This window comes from Scyliorhinus torazame, chromosome 9, assembly GCF_047496885.1.
Source record: "Scyliorhinus torazame isolate Kashiwa2021f chromosome 9, sScyTor2.1, whole genome shotgun sequence".
In the NCBI taxonomy this organism is placed as follows: Eukaryota; Metazoa; Chordata; class Chondrichthyes; order Carcharhiniformes; family Scyliorhinidae; genus Scyliorhinus; species Scyliorhinus torazame.
This window is the reverse complement of record NC_092715.1, coordinates 983,144-1,000,752: the sequence shown is the minus strand read 5'-3', so window position 1 is coordinate 1,000,752 and position 17,609 is coordinate 983,144. Positions and strand designations below refer to the sequence as shown.

The 17,609-nt window shown below is 47.1% G+C and overlaps 1 protein-coding gene across 4 annotated transcripts in view; it reads right to left on the bottom strand.

The window, feature by feature from the left end:
* Positions 1–391: 391 nt before the first annotated feature.
* The window catches only part of nup155 (nucleoporin 155), a 404,177-nt gene continuing 386,959 nt past the window's right edge, over positions 392–17,609 (bottom strand). For all 4 annotated transcript variants that reach the window (XM_072515568.1, XM_072515570.1, XM_072515569.1 and 1 more), the window contains exons 35-36: positions 11,792–11,898; positions 392–1,018 (exon numbers count right to left, since the gene is read on the bottom strand). In XM_072515568.1, the coding sequence (XP_072371669.1) occupies positions 880–1,018; positions 11,792–11,898 (246 nt within the window). In that variant the 3' untranslated portion in view covers positions 392–879. The remainder of the gene's footprint in view (positions 1,019–11,791; positions 11,899–17,609) is intronic.

Here is a 17,609-nt window from a genome sequence, read left to right as displayed (position 1 = left end):
AAGGGCCTGTTCCTGTGCTGTACATTTCTTTGTTCTTTGTTCTTGACAGGTACAGCACGGGGTTAGATACAGAGTAAAGCTCCCTCTACACTGTCCCCATCAACACTCCCAGGACAGGTACAGCACGGGGTTAGATACAGAGTAAAGCTCCCTCTACATTGTCCCAATCAAACATGCTGAGGCAGGGTATTAGTGCAGTAGAACAGGTTTTGCGTACATATCACTGCTTGGAGAGCACTGTGCCTTCCCTCGGTAGTAAGATAAACACACTGATGTACCAAGATATCGCTGTGCAGTATTGAAGCTCCCGTGTCTGTGTCTGGATGTGTGACTGTGAGAGTGACTCAATATTGCCAATGTGATTAAAATCAAACATTGCCGTAGCCACATCACTAATTACCCAAGCTGCGCCTTTATTCAATTTTTGTTCTGGAAAATATTTTACAATGAAAAAAAACCATTTTGTATCAATTACATAAAAACAAGTTTGTTGGAGACTGACTCACAATATTCTCCCTCGCTCACATGGTTGTGCTGTGGAACCTGGTGATTATTTTTCCTCCAAGAAATTCTCAAACATATCTCTGGAACAAGAGGCCACATTCGGAGCTCCAAATCAAATTCCTGCTGTCCAGCTCTGTCATTCCAGAGAACCTGCTCGGTAGTACAGACGCTTGGAGATGTAATCAATGTGCTCAGACTGACCAAATCCTGCAGCAAAGCCCCAGCGACCCCCAATTCATTCCCAGCTCAATAGAAATGAAGCGAAAGGCGCACCGGACACAGCATGGAAAAGGAGCTGAGTGCGTGGCTCACACAGCAACATCGCTCTGCCAGTCTCTGACGGAGAGTCGGAGGAATCGCACACCCAGGGAGCACTCACTGCAGACGGTCCAGTTTCGACTGCAGTGATTTGAAATTTCCAATCGTTGTCTGTAAAGTGCAGGTCGGGTTCATCGACTGAAGTTCAACAAGGAATCGGCCAATTGCATCCAGGCAGTTGTTGGTGAATCGCCGCCTGGAACAGAGAAAAAGTTCACAAGATCCAATCACTGCGTCCAGTGTCAACACCCATACCCAATCACTGAGCCCAGAGGCAGCACCCAATCACTGAGCCCAGAGGCAGCGGCCAATCACTGAGCTCAGAGGCAGCGGCCAATCACCAAGCCCAGAGCCACACCCAATCACTGAGCTCAGAGGCAGCGGCCAATCACAGAGCCCAGAGGCAGCGGCCAATCACCAAGCCCAGAGGCAGTGGCCAATCACCAAGCCCAGAGCCACACCCAATCACTGAGCCCAGAGGCAGTGGCCAATCACAGAGCCCAGAGGCAGTGGCCAATCACCAAGCCCAGAGCCACACCCAATCACAGAGCCCAGAGGCCAATCACAGAGCCCAGAGGCAGCGGCCAATCACAGAGCCCAGAGGCAGTGGCCAATCACCGAGCCCAGAGCCGGCACCCAATCACAGAGCTCAGAGGCAGCGGCCAATCACCAAGCCCAGAGCCATACCCAATCACAGAGCCCAGAGGCAGCGGCCAATCACAGAGCCCAGAGGCAGTGGCCAATCACCGAGCCCAGAGCCGGCACCCAATCACAGAGCCCATTGGCAGCGGCCAATCACAGAGCCCAGAGCCAGCGGCCAATCACCGAGCCCAGAGCCAGCGGCCAATCACCGAGCCCAGAGCCACACCCAATCACCGAGCCCAGAGCCAGCGGCCAATCACCGAGCCCAGAGCCACACCCAATCACCGAGCCCAGAGCCAGCGGCCAATCACAGAGCCCAGAGTCAGCGTCCAATCACCGTGCCCAGAGTCAGCGTCCAATCACCCTCCAGGTGGTGGGGTTCCCAGGTATCTGCTGCTCTTGTCCTTCTAGATGGTGGTGGTTGTGGGTTTCGAAGGCGTTTTCGAAGGAACCTTGATGGGTTACTGCAGCACACCTTGTAGATGGTACACACGGGTGCATGCTGACGTTTGCTATTCATTAATGGGATGTAGGTGTCACCGGCTAGACCAGCATTTATTGCCCATCCCTCGTTGCCCTTCAGAAAGTGGGGGTGAGTTGCCTTTGAGAGAAGGATAAGTATGGAAAGCTTCCAGAGCCTTGGAAAACGAGGGATATTGTGAACCTCGTCAAAAAGAAAAAGGAGACTTTTGTACGGTCTAGAACGGTGGGGACAGTCGAAACCCTTGAGGAGTATAAAGAAAGTGGGAAGGTACTGAAGCGGAGGGCTAGGAGGGGTCATGAAAGGTCCTTGGCAAGTAGGATTAAGGTGAATCCCAAAGCTTTTTATTCATATGTAAAAAGCAAGAGGATGGCCAGGGAAAGGATTGGACCACTTAAGGACAGTGGGGGGCGAGGGGGGAGGGGATCTATGTGTTGAGCCAGAGGAAATGGGCAAGGTACGAAATGAGTATTTTGCATCAGTGTTCACCAAAGAAAGGGAGTTTGTGGAGATGATTCTTGGGTAGGGTCTGGACAGTCTGGGTCATGTTGACATCGAAAAGGAGAAGGTATTGGGCCTTTTAAAAGATATTAAGGTAGATAAGTCTCCTGGGCCAGATGGGATTTACCCCAGAATACTGAGGGAAGCAAGGGAGGAAATTGCTGGGGCCTTGACTGACATCTTTGTATCCTCATTGGTTACAGGTGAGATCCCAGAGGACTGGAGAACAGCTAATGTGGTCCCGCTGTTTAAGAAAGGCAGCAGAGATAATCCTGGAAACTATAGGCCGGTGAGCCTCACGTCGGTCGTAGGTAAATTATCGGAGAGAATTCTCAGGGACCGGATTTATACCCATTTGGAAACAAATGACCTCTAAGCTATAGATGGCATGGTATTATGAAGTGAGGTCGTGCCTCACGAACTTGATCGAGTTTTTTGAAGAGGTGAGAGGAGAGCGGTGGATGTCGTTTATATGGACTTCAGTAAAGCCTTTGACAAGGTGCCTCATGGCAGACTGGTACAAAAGATGAAGTCACACGGGATCAGAGGTGAGATGGTAAGATGGATACAGAACTGGCTCGGTCACAGAAGGCAAAGGGTAACAGTCGAAGGGTGTTTTTCTGACTGGAAGGTTGTGACTAGTGGTGTTCCACAGGGATCGGTGCTGGGGCCTCTGTTGTTTGTAGTGTACATAAACGATTTGGAGGAAAATGTAGCTGGTCAGATTAGTAAGTTCGCGGCTGACACCAAGGGTGATGGAGTGGCAGACAGTGTTGAGGATTGTCAGCGGATACAGCAGGACATAGATAGGTTGGAGACTTGGGCAGAGAAATGGCAAATGGAGTTTAATCTGGACAAATGTGAGGGAATGCATTTTGGTAGATCTAACATAGAGAGGAAATGTACCGTAAATGGCAAAACTCTTCGGAATATAGAAAGTCAGAGAGATCTGGGCGTGCAGGTCCACAGATCTTTGAAGGTGGTAACATAAGTGGACACGGTAGTCAAGAAAGCATACGGAATGCTTGCCTTCATTGGACGGGGCATCGAGTATAAAAACTGGCAAGTCATGCTGCAGTTGTATAGAATCTTGGTAAGGCCGCACTTGGAATATTGCGCACAATTATAGTCGCCACATTACCAGAAGGATTTGGAGGCCTTGGAGCGGGTGCGGAGGAAGCTTACCAGGATGTTGCCTGGCCTGGGGAGTGTTAACGTTGCGGAGCGGCTGAATAGACTCGGACTGTTTTCATTTGAAAGGCAGAGGTTGAGGAGTGACCTGATCGAAGTCTACAAGATTACGAGGGGCATGGATAGAACAGGCACTCTTTCCCAGGGTGGTGGGGTCAGTCACCAGGGGGCACAGGTTTAAGGTCCGTGGGGCAAAGGTTAGAGATGTGCGAGGCAGGTTTTTTACACAGCGGGTGGTGAGTGCCTGGAACGCGTTGCCAGGGGAGGTTGTGGAAGCAGATACATTAACGGCGTTCAAAAGGCACCTTGACAAACACATGGACAGGATGGGTACAGAGGGATACGGCACAAGGAAGTGCTGAGGGTTTTGGCCAAGGTTGGTATCATGACCGGTACGGGCTTGGAGGGCCGAAGGGCCTGTTCCTGTGCTGTATTGTTCTTGAACTGCTGCAGTCCGTGAGGTGTAGGTACACCCACTGTGCTGTGAGGGAGGGAGTTCCAGGATTTTGTCCCAGCGACAGTGAAGGAACAGCGATATATTTCCAAGTCAGGGTGGTGAGTGACTGGGAGGAGAACCTCCAGGTGGTGGGGTTCCCAGGTATCTGCTGCTCTTGTTCTTCTAGATGGTAGTGGTCGTGGGTTTGGAAGGTGCTGCCTAAGGAGGCTTGATGAGTTTCTGCAGTGCCTCTTGTAGATGGTGCACACGGCTGCCACTGTTCATCGGTGGTGGAGGGAGTGAATGTTTGTGGAAGGGGGAGCAATCAAGCGGGGCTGCTTTGTCCTGGGTGGTGTTGAGCTTCTGGAGTGTTGTTGGAGCTGCGCTCATCCAGGCAAGTGGAGAGTTTTCCATCACACTCCTGACTTGTGCCTTGTAGATAGTGGACAGGCTTTGGGGGGATCAGAAACACGTTCCGTTGTGTATCATTATACATTAAATCTGTAAATGTATCTGCTTTCACAACCTCACCTGGCAACGCGTTCCAGGCACTCACCACCCTCTGCGTAAAAAACCTGCCTCGCACATCTCCTCTAAATGCCCCCTGGTGACTGACCCCTCCACCCTGGGCGTCGCTGGTTATGCCAGCATTTATTGACCATCCCTAGCTGCCCTTCAGAAGGCGGGGGTGAGCTGCCTTCTTGAACTGCTGCAGTCCGAGGCATAGGTACTCCCACTGTGCTGTTTGGGAGGGAGTTCCAGGATGTTGCCCCAGCGACAGTGGAGGAACGGTGATATATTCCCACGGTGGTTAGCACTGTTGCTTCGCAGCACCAGGGACCCGGGTTCAATTCCCAGCTTGGGTCACTATCTGTGTGGAGTCTGCGCGTTCTCCCCTTTTCTGTGTGGGTTTCCTCCGGGTGCTCCGGTTTCCTCCCACATGTCCTGAAAGACGTGCTGTTAGGTGAATTGGACTTTCTGAATTCTCCCTGTGTACCTGAATAGGTGCCGGAGTGTGGAGACTTGGGATTTTCATAGTAACTTAATTGCAGTGTTAATGTAAGCCTACTTGTGACACTAATAAAGATTATTATTACAAGTTCAGAAGTGGGGATGTTTGCGGATGACTGCACAGTCCCTGTGAAGCAGTCCCTGTCCAAATGCAGCAAGACCAGACTCGGGCTGACATGTGGCAAGTTACATTCGCGCCACACAAGTGCCCGGCAATGACCATCTCCTACGAGAGAATCTAACCACCGCCCCATGACTGGCATCACCATCGCTGAATCCCCCACAATCAACATCCTGGGGGTTACCACTGACCAGAAACTGGACCCAGCCACATTAATACTGTGGCTACCAGGGCAGGTTAAAGGCTCGGAATCCTACTGTGAGTAACTCACCTCCTGACCCCCCTGTAAATTCTGTAAATGAATTTAAAAAAACAAGATAGGCTCCCCGACCCACCAGATACACCTCACCCTTTCCAGCATTCAGCTTCTCGCCCGAGAAGGCCCTGAACCTCGAATATTCCCATAATTCTCCCCAGACTATCGAATGGGTCTGATATGAACAGCAGCAGGTCGTCGGTGTTCAGCAGCATCCTGTGCTCCCGATTCCCCTCTCAATCCTCTGCCACTCTACTGACCCCCTAAAGGCCATCGGCAAGATCTATCGCCAGCACGAACAGGAGCGGCGACAGCGGACACCCCTGCCTTGTTCCCCGATGCAGCCCGAAGCTCCATGAACTTATCTCGTTTGTCCGTACACTCGCCGCCGGGACCACATACAACAGAAGCACCCACACCACAATTCTCAGCCCAAACCCAAACCTTCCCAAAACCTCAAACAGGTACCACCACTCCACCTGGACGAAAGCCTTCTCTGCGTGGTGGAGGAGCAGTCTCTGTCAGCGAGACAACCTGAGAACATCTCAGACACTCAGAAGGTAAGTAAGTGATTTTTACTTTTATACCTTTTTTCAAATTGTGTGTCGGGGGGAACCTGAAGTGACATCACAGAAAAGCTGTGACCTGAGTGGCTGGTTGGGATTCTAACCTAAATTTAAAAAAAAAAAAAAATTTGAGTATTTGGGAACTAATTAAACATAATAACTTAATTATAATTTAGAGGATATCTAAGCCAGAGATCGGAGAGTATTATAGTTAGCTATCGCATTTCTATCAGAAATCTAGTGCTAGGAAACAGATAGTTGACAGTAACTTTGCAATTTAAAAAAAAAAAGTATTAAAAAAAGACAAATTTTAATTAATTGACGCAATGTCGGTTAGAGGGGTGCTGTGCTCTGACTGTGAGATGTGGCAGGTCCGGGAGGCTTCCAGCGTCCCGGATGGCTTCATCTGCAGAAAGTGTACCCAACTGCAGCTCCTCACAGACCGCATGGTTCAGTTGGAGCAGCAATTGGATGCACTTAGGAGCATGCAGGTGGCGGAAAGCGTCATAGATCGCAGTTATGTAAATGTGGTCACACCCAAGGTGCAGGCAGAGAAATGGGAGACCACCAGAAAGGGCAGGCAGTCAGTGCAGGAATCCCCTGTGGTTGTCCCCCTCTCGAACAGATATACCCCTTTGGATACTGTCGGGGGGGATAGCCTATCAGGGGAAAACAGCAGCAGCCAGAGCAGTGGCACCACGGCTGGCTCTGATGTTCAGAAGGGAGGGTCAAAGCGCAGAAGAGTAATAGTAATAGGGGACTCTATAGTCAGGGGCACAGATAGGCGCTTCTGTGGATGTGAAAGAGACTCCAGGATGGTATGTTGCCTCCCTGGTGCCAGGGTCCAGGATGTCTCCGAACGGGTAGAGGGAATCCTGAAGGGGGAGGGCAAACAGGCAGAGGTCGTTGTACATATTGGTACTAACGACATAGGCAGGAAGGGGCATGAGGTCCTGCAGCAGGAGTTCAGGGAGCTAGGCAGAAAGTTAAAAGACAGGACCTCGAGGGTTGTAATCTCGGGATTACTCCCTGTGCCACGTGCCAGTGAGGCTAGAAATAGGAAGATAGAGCAGACAAACACGTGGCTAAACAGCTGGTGTAGGAGGGAGGGTTTCCGTTATCTGGACAACTGGGAGCTCTTCCGGGGCAGGTGTGACCTGTATAAGATGGACGGGTTGCACCTAAACCGGAGAGGCATAAATATCCTGGCCGCGAGGTTTGCTAGTGTCACACGGGAGGGTTTAAACTAGTATGGCAGGGGGGTGGGCACGGGAGCAATAGGTCAGAAGGTGAGAGCATTGAGGGAGAACTAGGGAATAGGGACAGTGTGGCTCTGAGGCAGAGCAGACGGGGAGAAGTTGCTGAACACAGCGGGTCTGGTGGCCTGAAGTGCATATGTTTTAATGCAAGGAGCATTACGGGTAAGGCAGATGAACTTAGAGCTTGGATTACTACTTGGAACTATGATGTTGTTGCCATTACAGAGACCTGGTTGAGGGAAGGGCAGGATTGGCAGCTAAACGTTCCAGGATTTAGATGTTTCAGGCGGGATAGAGGGGGATGTAAAAGGGGAGGCGGAGTTGCGCTACTTGTTCGGGAGAATATCACAGCTATACTGCAAGAGGACACCTCAGAGGGCAGTGAGGCTATATGGGTAGAGATCAGGAATAAGAAGGGTGCAGTCACAATGTTGGGGGTATAATACAGGCCTTCCAACAGCCAGCGGGAGATAGAGGAGCAGATAGGTAGACAGATTTTGGAAAAGAGTAAAAACAACAGGGTTGTGGTGATGGGAGACTTCAACTTCCCCAATATTGACTGGGACTCACTTAGTGCCAGGGGCTTAGACGGGGCGGAGTTTGTAAGGAGCATCCAGGAGGGCTTCTTAAAACAATATGTAAACAGTCCAACTAGGGAAGGGGCGGTACTGGACCTGGTATTGGGGAATGAGCCCGGCCAGGTGGTAGATGTTTCAGTAGGGGAGCATTTTGGTAACAGTGACCACAATTCAGTAAGTTTTAAAGTACTGGTGGACAAGGATAAGAGTGGTCCGAGGATGAATGTGCTAAATTGGGGGAAGGCTAATTATAACAATATTAGGCGAGAACTGAAGAACATAGATTGGGGGCGGATGTTTGAGGGCAAATCAACATCTGACATGTGGGAGGCTTTCAAGTGTCAATTGAAAGGAATACAGGACAGGCATGTTCCTGTGAGGAAGAAAGATAAATACGGCAATTTTCGGGAACCTTGGATGACGAGTGATATTGTAGGCCTCGTCAAAAAGAAAAAGGAGGCATTTGTCAGGGCTAAAAGGCTGGGAACAGACGAAGCCTGTGTGGCATATAAGGAAATAGGAAGGAACTTAAGCAAGGAGTCAGGAGGGCTAGAAGGGGTCATGAAAAGTCATTGGCAAATAAGGTTAAGGAAAATCCCAAGGCTTTTTACACGTACATAAAAAGCAAGAGGGTAGCCAGGGAAAGGGTTGGCCCACTGAAGGATAGGCAAGGGAATCTATGTGCGGAGCCAGAGGAAATGGGCGAGGTACTAAATGAATACTTTGCATCAGTATTCACCAAAGAGAAGAAATTGGTAGATGTTGAGTCTGGAGAAGGGGGTGTAGATAGCCTGGGTCACATTGAGATCCAAAAAGACGAGGTGTTGGGTGTCTTAAAAAATATTAAGGTAGATAAGTCCCCAGGGCCTGATGGGATCTACCCCAGAATACTGAAGGAGGCTGGAGAGGAAATTGCTGTGGCCTTGACAGAAATCTTTGGATCCTCGCTGTCTTCAGGGGATGTCCCGGAGGACTGGAGAATAGCCAATGTTGTTCCTCTGTTTAAGAAGGGTAGCAAGGATAATCCCGGGAACTACAGGCCGGTGAGCCTTACTTCAGTGGTAGGGAAATTACTGGAGAGAATTCTTCGAGACAGGATCTACTCCCATTTGGAAGGAAATGGACGTATTAGTGAGAGGCAGCACGGTTTTGTGAAGGGGAGGTCGTGTCTCACTAACTTGATAGAGTTTTTCGAGGAGGTCACTAAGATGATTGATGCAGGTAGGGCAGTAGATGTTGTCTATATGGACTTCAGTAAGGCCTTTGACAAGGTCCCTCATGGTAGACTAGTACAAAAGGTGAAGTCACACGGGATCAGGGGTGAACTGGCAAGGTGGATACAGAACTGGCTAGGCCATAGAAGGCAGAGGGTAGCAATGGAGGGAAGCTTTTCTAATTGGAGGGCTGTGACCAGTGGTGTTCCACAAGGATCAGTGTTGGGACCTTTGCTGTTTGTAGTATATATAAATGATTTGGAGGAAAATGTAACTGGTCTGATTAGTAAGTTTGCAGACGACACAAAGGTTGGTGGAATTGTGGATAGCGATGAGGACTGTCTGAGGATACAGCAGGATTTAGATTGTCTGGAGACTTGGGCGGAGAGATGGCAGATGGAGTTTAATCCGGACAAATGTGAGGTAATGCATTTTGGAAGGTCTAATGCAGTTAGGGAATATACAGTGAATGGTAGAACCCTCAAGAGTATTGAAAGTCAAAGAGATCTCGGAGTACAGGTCCACAGGTCATTGAAAGGGGCAACACAGGTGGAGAAGGTAGTCAAGAAGGCATACGGCATGCTTGCCTTCATTGGCCGGGGCATTGAGTATAAGAATTGGCAAGTCATGTTGCAGCTGTATAGAACCTTAGTTAGGCCACACTTGGAGTATAGTGTTCAATTCTGGTCGCCACACTACCAGAAGGATGTGGAGGCTTTAGAGAGGGTGCAGAAGAGATTTACCAGAATGTTGCCTGGTATGGAGGGCATAAGCTATGAGGAGCGATTGAATAAACTCGGCTTGTTCTCACTGGAACGAAGGAGGTTGAGGGGCGACCTGATAGAGGTATACAAAATTATGAGGGGCATAGACAGAGTGGATAGTCAGAGGCTTTTCCCCAGGGTAGAGGGGTCAAGTACTAGGGGGCATAGGTTTAAGGTGAGAGGGGCAAGGTTTAGAGTAGATGTACGAGGCAAGTTTTTTACGCAGAGGGTAGTGGGTGCCTGGAACTCGCTACCGGAGGAGGTAGTGGAAGCAGGGACGATAGGGACATTTAAGGGGCATCTTGACAAATATATGAATAGGATGGGAATAGAAGGATACGGACCCAGGAAGTGTAGAAGATTGTAGTTTAGTCGGGCAGTATGGTCGGCACGGGCTTGGAGGGCCGAAGGGCCTGTTCCTGTGCTGTACATTTCTTTGTTCTTTGTTCTTTTGCGTCCCGAAACCATTACTTCCGATACCTGACCCCTCAACGGGGTCATGATCACATTTAATAATTGCCTATTGTTACTGCAAAGCTGCCTGCCCTTTACGAAATTCTTTTGGACCTCTGCAACCACCACCGGAAGGCACCCTTCCATCCTCCCCGCCACTAACTTCGCCAACACTTTCACATTGGTATTGAACAATGATATGGGCCTGCATAACCCACACTCCAACGGGTCCTTCCCTTTCTTCGGGATTAGCGCCATTAATGCCTGGGTCACTGTCTCCGGCAGCTCCCCCTTCTCCAGCGCCTCACTAAATATCCCCAGCAAATGTGGTGCCAACTCCATTGCAAACTCTTTATAGAACTCCACCGGGCATCGTCCGGCCCCGGGGCCTTCTCCGGCTTCATCCCTTTTATGCTGTCCATCACCAGCTTCCATTCCTGCTTGGGTCACTGTCTGTGCGGAGTCTGCACGTTCGCCCCGTGTCTGCGTGGGTTTCCTCCGGGTGCTCCGGTTTCGTTCCACAAGTCCCGAAAGATGGGCAGGTTGGGTGGATTGGACATTCTGAATTCTCCCTCTGTGTACCCGAATAGGCGCCAGAATGTGGCGACTAGGGGTTTTTCACAGTTGCTGTGTTAATGTAAGCTTACCTGTGACAATAATAAAGATTATTATTATTGACCTGTACACCCTTTCACCTCCGGGGCCTTGTCCAGCACCCTCTCCGCCACCATTCTCCAGACGTATCTTGTGGTACTCGTGTCTTCCACACCTTCAGACAGGTCGACGATACGAGGCCTGAGCGACTTGCATAGATCCCCCAGGAGCCCACCCCCACCTCCAATGTCACCACGATCACCGTGGTCGGACATCACTTTCTCCGTCTCCGGGATCTGCGACCCCTGTGCCTCCAAACACTTCCTGACTCTCTCCATCGAGCCTTTCAGGGATGATACGCTCCCTCGATGGCCTTCGACCGATATTCCTGCATCTCCTTCCGCTGCTGGTGGAACTCCTCTCTAATAAACGCCATCAGCTGCTTCATCTGGGATTTTACAACTTGGGACAACCCTTCCCCCTCCGCCATCTTCCCAATTGCTACTGCACCACTGATCTCCAGTTCCTTGGCCAGGTCTTTAACCTTCTTCTGCCGGGTCTGATAACCAGGAGTTCACTCCCCGGGGGAATTCTCCTCCACACCTTCAGCTGTCAAAATTCCCCCGCTTTCGGGTAAAAAGAGCTCAAACCAACTGCTTCCAGCCGGAGCTGCCCTGTGTCCGACCACTCACTCCATGGTCGCCACCGGAAGTCATGCCAATAGTCACCGGCCAACCAATCACTGCGCACACAGCCAACAGCCAATCATCACACTCAGAACTGCTAGTAAATCAGTGAGCAGAGAGTCATTGGCCAATCCCTGCAACCCAAGTAATTCTCCATCATATATTTAAAACTCCAAAACAGCAACCATAGTCAGCATGAGATGCCCCATAACTCACCTCTCATGGGCTGGGACTTTATTGGGTTCTTGCACGTAGACACTCAGAAGGACATGAATACACTCCAGCAAGTGGAGAGCCTTCTTCACCCTCTGCCAGTAAGGATCCTAAACCAAGAGTACAGCAGAGTCAGAAATAGCAGCAAGTCAGCAAACAGCAAGTCTCTCAGACTGAAAAATAAATCCCAGAGGCTGATAATCGGCATCCCAGGGTACGGAACGAGGTGGATCTACAAATAGTGGATACATTGGTCATGTTCCAGGATTCTATAGACTCTGCAACAGTTCCTGCAGATTGGAGGGTGGCTAAGGTAACTCCACTATTTAAAAAGGGACGTAGAGAGAAAGCAGGGAATTATAGACCAGTCAGCCTGACGTCAGAAGTGGGTAAAATGCTAGAATCCATTATCAAGGATTTTATAGCAAAGCACTTAGAAAACAGCGGCAGGATCAGTCAGAGTGAGCATGGATTTACAAATGGGAAATCATGCTTGACAAATCTACTGGAATTCTCCAAGGATGTAACTAGTAGAGTTGACGCAGGGAAGCCAGTAAATATGATGTATTTGGAATTTCACACGGACAGTGACCCAGAGGTGGGATCAAACCTGGGACCTCGGCGGCGTGAGGCAGCAGTGCTAACCACTGCGCCACCGTGTTATTGATTAATGATTTAGACGAGGGAACAAAATGTCATATTTCCAAATTTTCAGATGACACCAGGTTGTGTGGGAGGGTGAGCTGTGAGGAGGATGCAGAGACCCTTCAGTGTGATTGGACAAGTTGAGTGAGTGGGCTAATGAATGGCAGATGCAGTGTAATTTGAATGAAAACGAGGTTATCCACTTTGGTAGCGAAAACAAGAAGGCAGACTATTATCTTTAAAAACAATTTGTTCCTGGGATGTGGGCGTCGCTGGACTGTCATTTATTGCACATCCCGGAAGTCAACAACATTGCTGTGGGTCTGGAGTCACATGTAGGCCAGACCAGGTAAGGATGTCAGACTCCCTTCCCGAAAGGACATTAGTGAACCAGATGGGTTTATACGACTATCGGCAGTGGTCTCATGGTTACTTTGTCATGTGAAATACTCAGTGGTAAAGGTAAAGGTGATCTGATGGGAGATAATAAGGAGAGTGTACCTCAGACTAAAAAAGAAATCCAGGAGGGTGGAAAAGAAATGAAAAGTTTCAAATGTTTTCACTGTAATAAACTAGGCCATGTAGTCACAGTGTTGGTGTTTGAAGAAAAGCAGTGGGAAGGCTGATGTGGTAAAACAGGATAAGACAGTGGGGTTTGTTAAAGTGCTAAAGGAAAGCCCAAGTGAAGCGAAGGCGGTGCAAACAGTTGTACAGCCTGATCAAGAGTTGATTGATAAGAAGGTGCCAGATCTCTTTAAAGAATTTACTTGTGTGGGTAACGTTTACTCATGTGTATCAGGAGGAGCAGGTAAAGAAGTCACAATTTTAAGAGATACAGGAGCTAATCAATCTTTAATGGTAAGAGATGAGGAGTCATGTAGTTTGGGAAGAATGTTGTCAGAAAAGCTGGTGATATGTGGAATTCAGGGTGAGAGGAGTAGCGTTCCATTATATAAGGTAAGGTTGGAAAGTCCAGTGAAGAGTGGTGAAGTGGTAGTAGGAGTAATAGAGAAACTATCTTGTCCAGGAATAGTTTATCTTGGGTAATGATATAGCTGGATCGCAGGTGGAAGTGATGCCTACTGTGGTTGATAAGCCCGTGGAAAACCAGACAACTGAAGTGTTGAAGGACGAATATCCTGGGATTTTTCCGGATTGTGTAGTAACAAGGTCGCAAAGTCACAGGTTAAGACAAGAGGAGAAATCAAAGAGTGAAGATGAAGTTGAAGTGCAATTATCAGAAACGATTTTTGATCAGATGGTTGAAAAAGAACAAGAACAGGTGGAGGATGAGGCGGATATTTTTAGTTCAGGAAAATTGGCGGAGTTACAACAGAAAGATATAGAAATAAAACAGATGTATCAGAAAGCGGAAGAGGAATCTGAGAGTATACCAGAGTGTTATTACCGTAAAAGTGATGCCTTGATGAGAAAATGGAGACCTGTACATATGCAGGTGGATGAAAAGTGGGCAGAAGTTCATCAAGTAGTATTGCCGGTAGGGTATAGAAAGGAGGTGTTGCGAGTTGCACATGAGGTACCAGTGGGAGGTCATTTGGGAATAAGGAAAACTCAAGCTAAAATCCAAAAACATTTTTATTGGCCTGGACTACATAATGGTGTAGTTAAATTTTGTCAATCATGTCACACATGTCAAGTGATAGGGAAAGCTCAACCAGTGATAAAACCAGCACCCTTAATACCCATTCCAGCATTTGAGGAACCTTTTACAAGGGTCCTAATCGATTGCGTAGGACCGCTTCCTGAAACAAAAAGTGGGAATCAATATCTTTTGACTATAATGGATGTGTCTACTCGGTTTCCAGAGGCCATTCCAGTACGTAATATTACAGCTAAAAGGATTGTGGAGGAGTTACTTGAATTCTTTACTAGATATGGACTACCCACAGAAATTCAATCGGATCAAGGATCAAATTTTCCCTCAAGGTTATTCAAAGAAGTTATGGATAGCTTAGGAATAAAACAATGTATATCAATTGCGTATCTTCCAGAATCGCAGGGAGCGTTAGAAAGGTGGCACCAGACATTAAAGACAATGTTGAGTGCTTATTGTCAAGATTATCCAGAGGATTGGGATAAAGGAATTCCATTCGTACTGTTTGCAATTAGGGATGCACCTAATGAGTCAACCAAATTTAGTCCTTTTGAACTAATTTTTGGTCATGAGGTAAGAGGACCACTTAAATTGATTCAGAGAAAATTGGTGAGTGAGAAATCGGAATTTACACTATTGGATTACGTGTCAAATTTTAGGGAACGATTAAATAGAGCAGGTGAATTGGCTAGACAACATTTAAAAGTTGCACAAAATGTGATGAAACGGGTAGCGGACAAGAAATCCAAAGTTCGTAGTTTTGCCAGTGGGGATAAAGTTTTAGTGTTGTTACCAGTGGTGAACCTTTAAAAGCTCGGTTTTGTGGACCGTATCAGATTGAAAGGAAATTAAGTGAGGTGAATTATGTGGTAAAAACACCAGATAGAAGGAAGACTCACTGAGTGTGTCATGTGAATATGCTTAAAAGGTACTTTGAAAGGGAAGGAGAGAAAAAGGATGAGGTTTTAATGATTCTAACTCAAAGTAATGAGCCAAATCCAGGTGACTGTGAATTTGACATACCTCAAATTAAATTGGAAAACGAAGATGTTCATAAAAATTGGGATAAATTGTTAAGTTACCTTCCAGAGGAAAAACAAACTGACCTGAAAGAGTTATTGATATCACATGGGCAAGTTTGTAGAGATAAATTGGGAAGTACTAAAATGGCTATACATGATGTAGATGTGGGAAATGCTGTTCCAATCAAACAACATCCATATAGACTTAACCCTTTAAAATTGGCCCAAGTGAACAAAGAGATTGCGAGCATGCTTAAAAATGGCATAATTGAAGTGGGTTGCAGCCATTGGAGCTCACCCATATTGATGGTACCTAAACCCGACGGCACCCAACGGTTGTGTGTGGACTATAGAAAGGTTAATGCAGTTACAAGAACAGACTCTTATCCTATCCCACGTTTGGAGGATTGCATTGAGAAAGTGGGACAATCAGCTTTTATTTCCAAACTGGATTTACTTAAAGGTTACTGGCAGGTACCTTTATCCGAAAGGGTGAAGGAGATTTCAGCTTTTGTGATTCCAGATGGTATTTACCAATTCAAAGTTATGCCATTTGGCATGAAAAACGGCCCAGACACATTTCAACGGTTAACTAACAAAGTTGTTTCAGGATTACCCAATTGTGCGGTATACATCGACAATCTGGTAATTTTCAGCCAGACATGGACAGAACATTTGAAACATCTGATGGAGTTATTTGATCGACTTCAGGAGGTGGGTTTGGTGATAAACCTAGCCCAAAGTGAATTTGGAAAAACCCAAGTCACTTTCCTTTGCCATACAATCGGACAGGGTCGAATGGTGACACGGAATGTGAAACCAACAGTTATTAAGGAGTTTTCAATACCCTCAAGACGAAGGGAAATAATACGATTTCTTGGCATGAGTGGATTTGATCGAACATTTGTGAAAAATGTTTGTAGCATGATTGCTCCACTGATAGACGTGCTGAAGAAACGTCGGAAATTTCAGTGGACAGTGGACTTTCAACAGGTAATTGACTGCCTGAAAGTTGTGATAACCAATGCTCCGGTGTGGAGAATTACAAGGGACTCTGTGATTAGATTACACTAAAGTATCTGACTTTAAAGAGAAATGCCGAGGCATAGAGAAATGGACGGATCGTGCAGAGACCTTCTTGTTCAAAGAGACTGTCAATCGAGAAGGATTCCAGTTGGGGGAAAGAACAACAAAAAAATGGACTATATTAAAGAACAAAGAAATGTACAGCACAGGAACAGGCCCTTCGGCCCTCCAAGCCCGTGCCGACCATGCTGCCCGTCTAAATTAAAATCTTCTACACTTCCTGGGTCCGTATCCCTCTATTCCCATCCTGTTCATGTATTTGTCAAGATCCCCTTCAATGTCACTATCGTCCCTGCTTCCACCACCTCCTCCGGTAGCAAGTTCCAGGCACCCACTACCCTCTGCGTAAAAAAACTTGCCTCGTACATCTCCTCTAAACCTTGCCCCTCGCACCTTAAACCTATGCCCGCTAGTAATTGACTCCTCTCCCCTGAAAGAACAAATTATTATACCTGTTTGCGTGTATTGTTTTTTCTTTAAACAAAAAGTATATTTACTGCGTGCATTTCTTGAAGGATAGTGAAAAGGTGAAAAATCATCTTGAAGTTGATGTTTTTTTTTCTTGGGGGGAGGTGTCATGTGAGAGTACCTTTAAGAAATGGGTGTTTATAAATGGGTGTGTATATAAATATCTGGAGTGAGAGTACCTTTAAGAAATGGGTGTTTATTACTGCAGTGATGTCAGAAAGTGGGGGCCTTTAAGAAATCGGTGTTTATTACTGCAGTGATGTCAGAGAGTGATGGAGCTGGGCTGTGTTGTCAGCTTTTTGCTTTCGTTTTAGGCTGTTTGCTGCAGGGTGTGTTTTAGTTTCGTTTTCAGAGCTAGATAGTTGCAGTCACAGCCAGAAGGGGTATTAGTCTCTCTCTCTGTAAACTAAAAACATGTAATCTAAAATCGGTGTTTATTACTGCAGTGATGTCAGAGAGTGATGGAGCTGGGCTGTCTTGTCAGCTTTTTGCTTTCGTTTTAGGCTGTTTGCTGCAGGGTGTGTTTTAGTTTCGTTTTCAGAGCTAGATAGTTGCAGTCACAGCCAGAAGGGGTATTAGTCTCTCTCTCTGTAATCTAAAAACTGTAAATCGATCCTTTGGTGATTTAAAACTAATAACTGCTCTCAGTAGTGACTTTAACCTGATGTGCTTCTGTTTCAAGTTTTGTTTTTAAGTCTTATTGATGTTAAAAGGAAAGCTTAAAGGATTACTTAGTGTTGTATTCTTTGGGGGTTGTATTTGAATTAATGGTTGCTAAGATGTTCACTGTATGTTTTAAAAAGGTTAACTTGAGTTCATAGAATAAACATTGTTTTGCTTTAAAAAAATACTTTTTCCATTTCTGCTGTCCCACACCTGTAGAGTGGGCCGTGTGCTCCCCATACCACAATCTATTAAAAATTGTGGGTCAGGTGAACTCCATGATACATTTTGGGGTTCTCCAAACCCTGGCCCATAACAACTT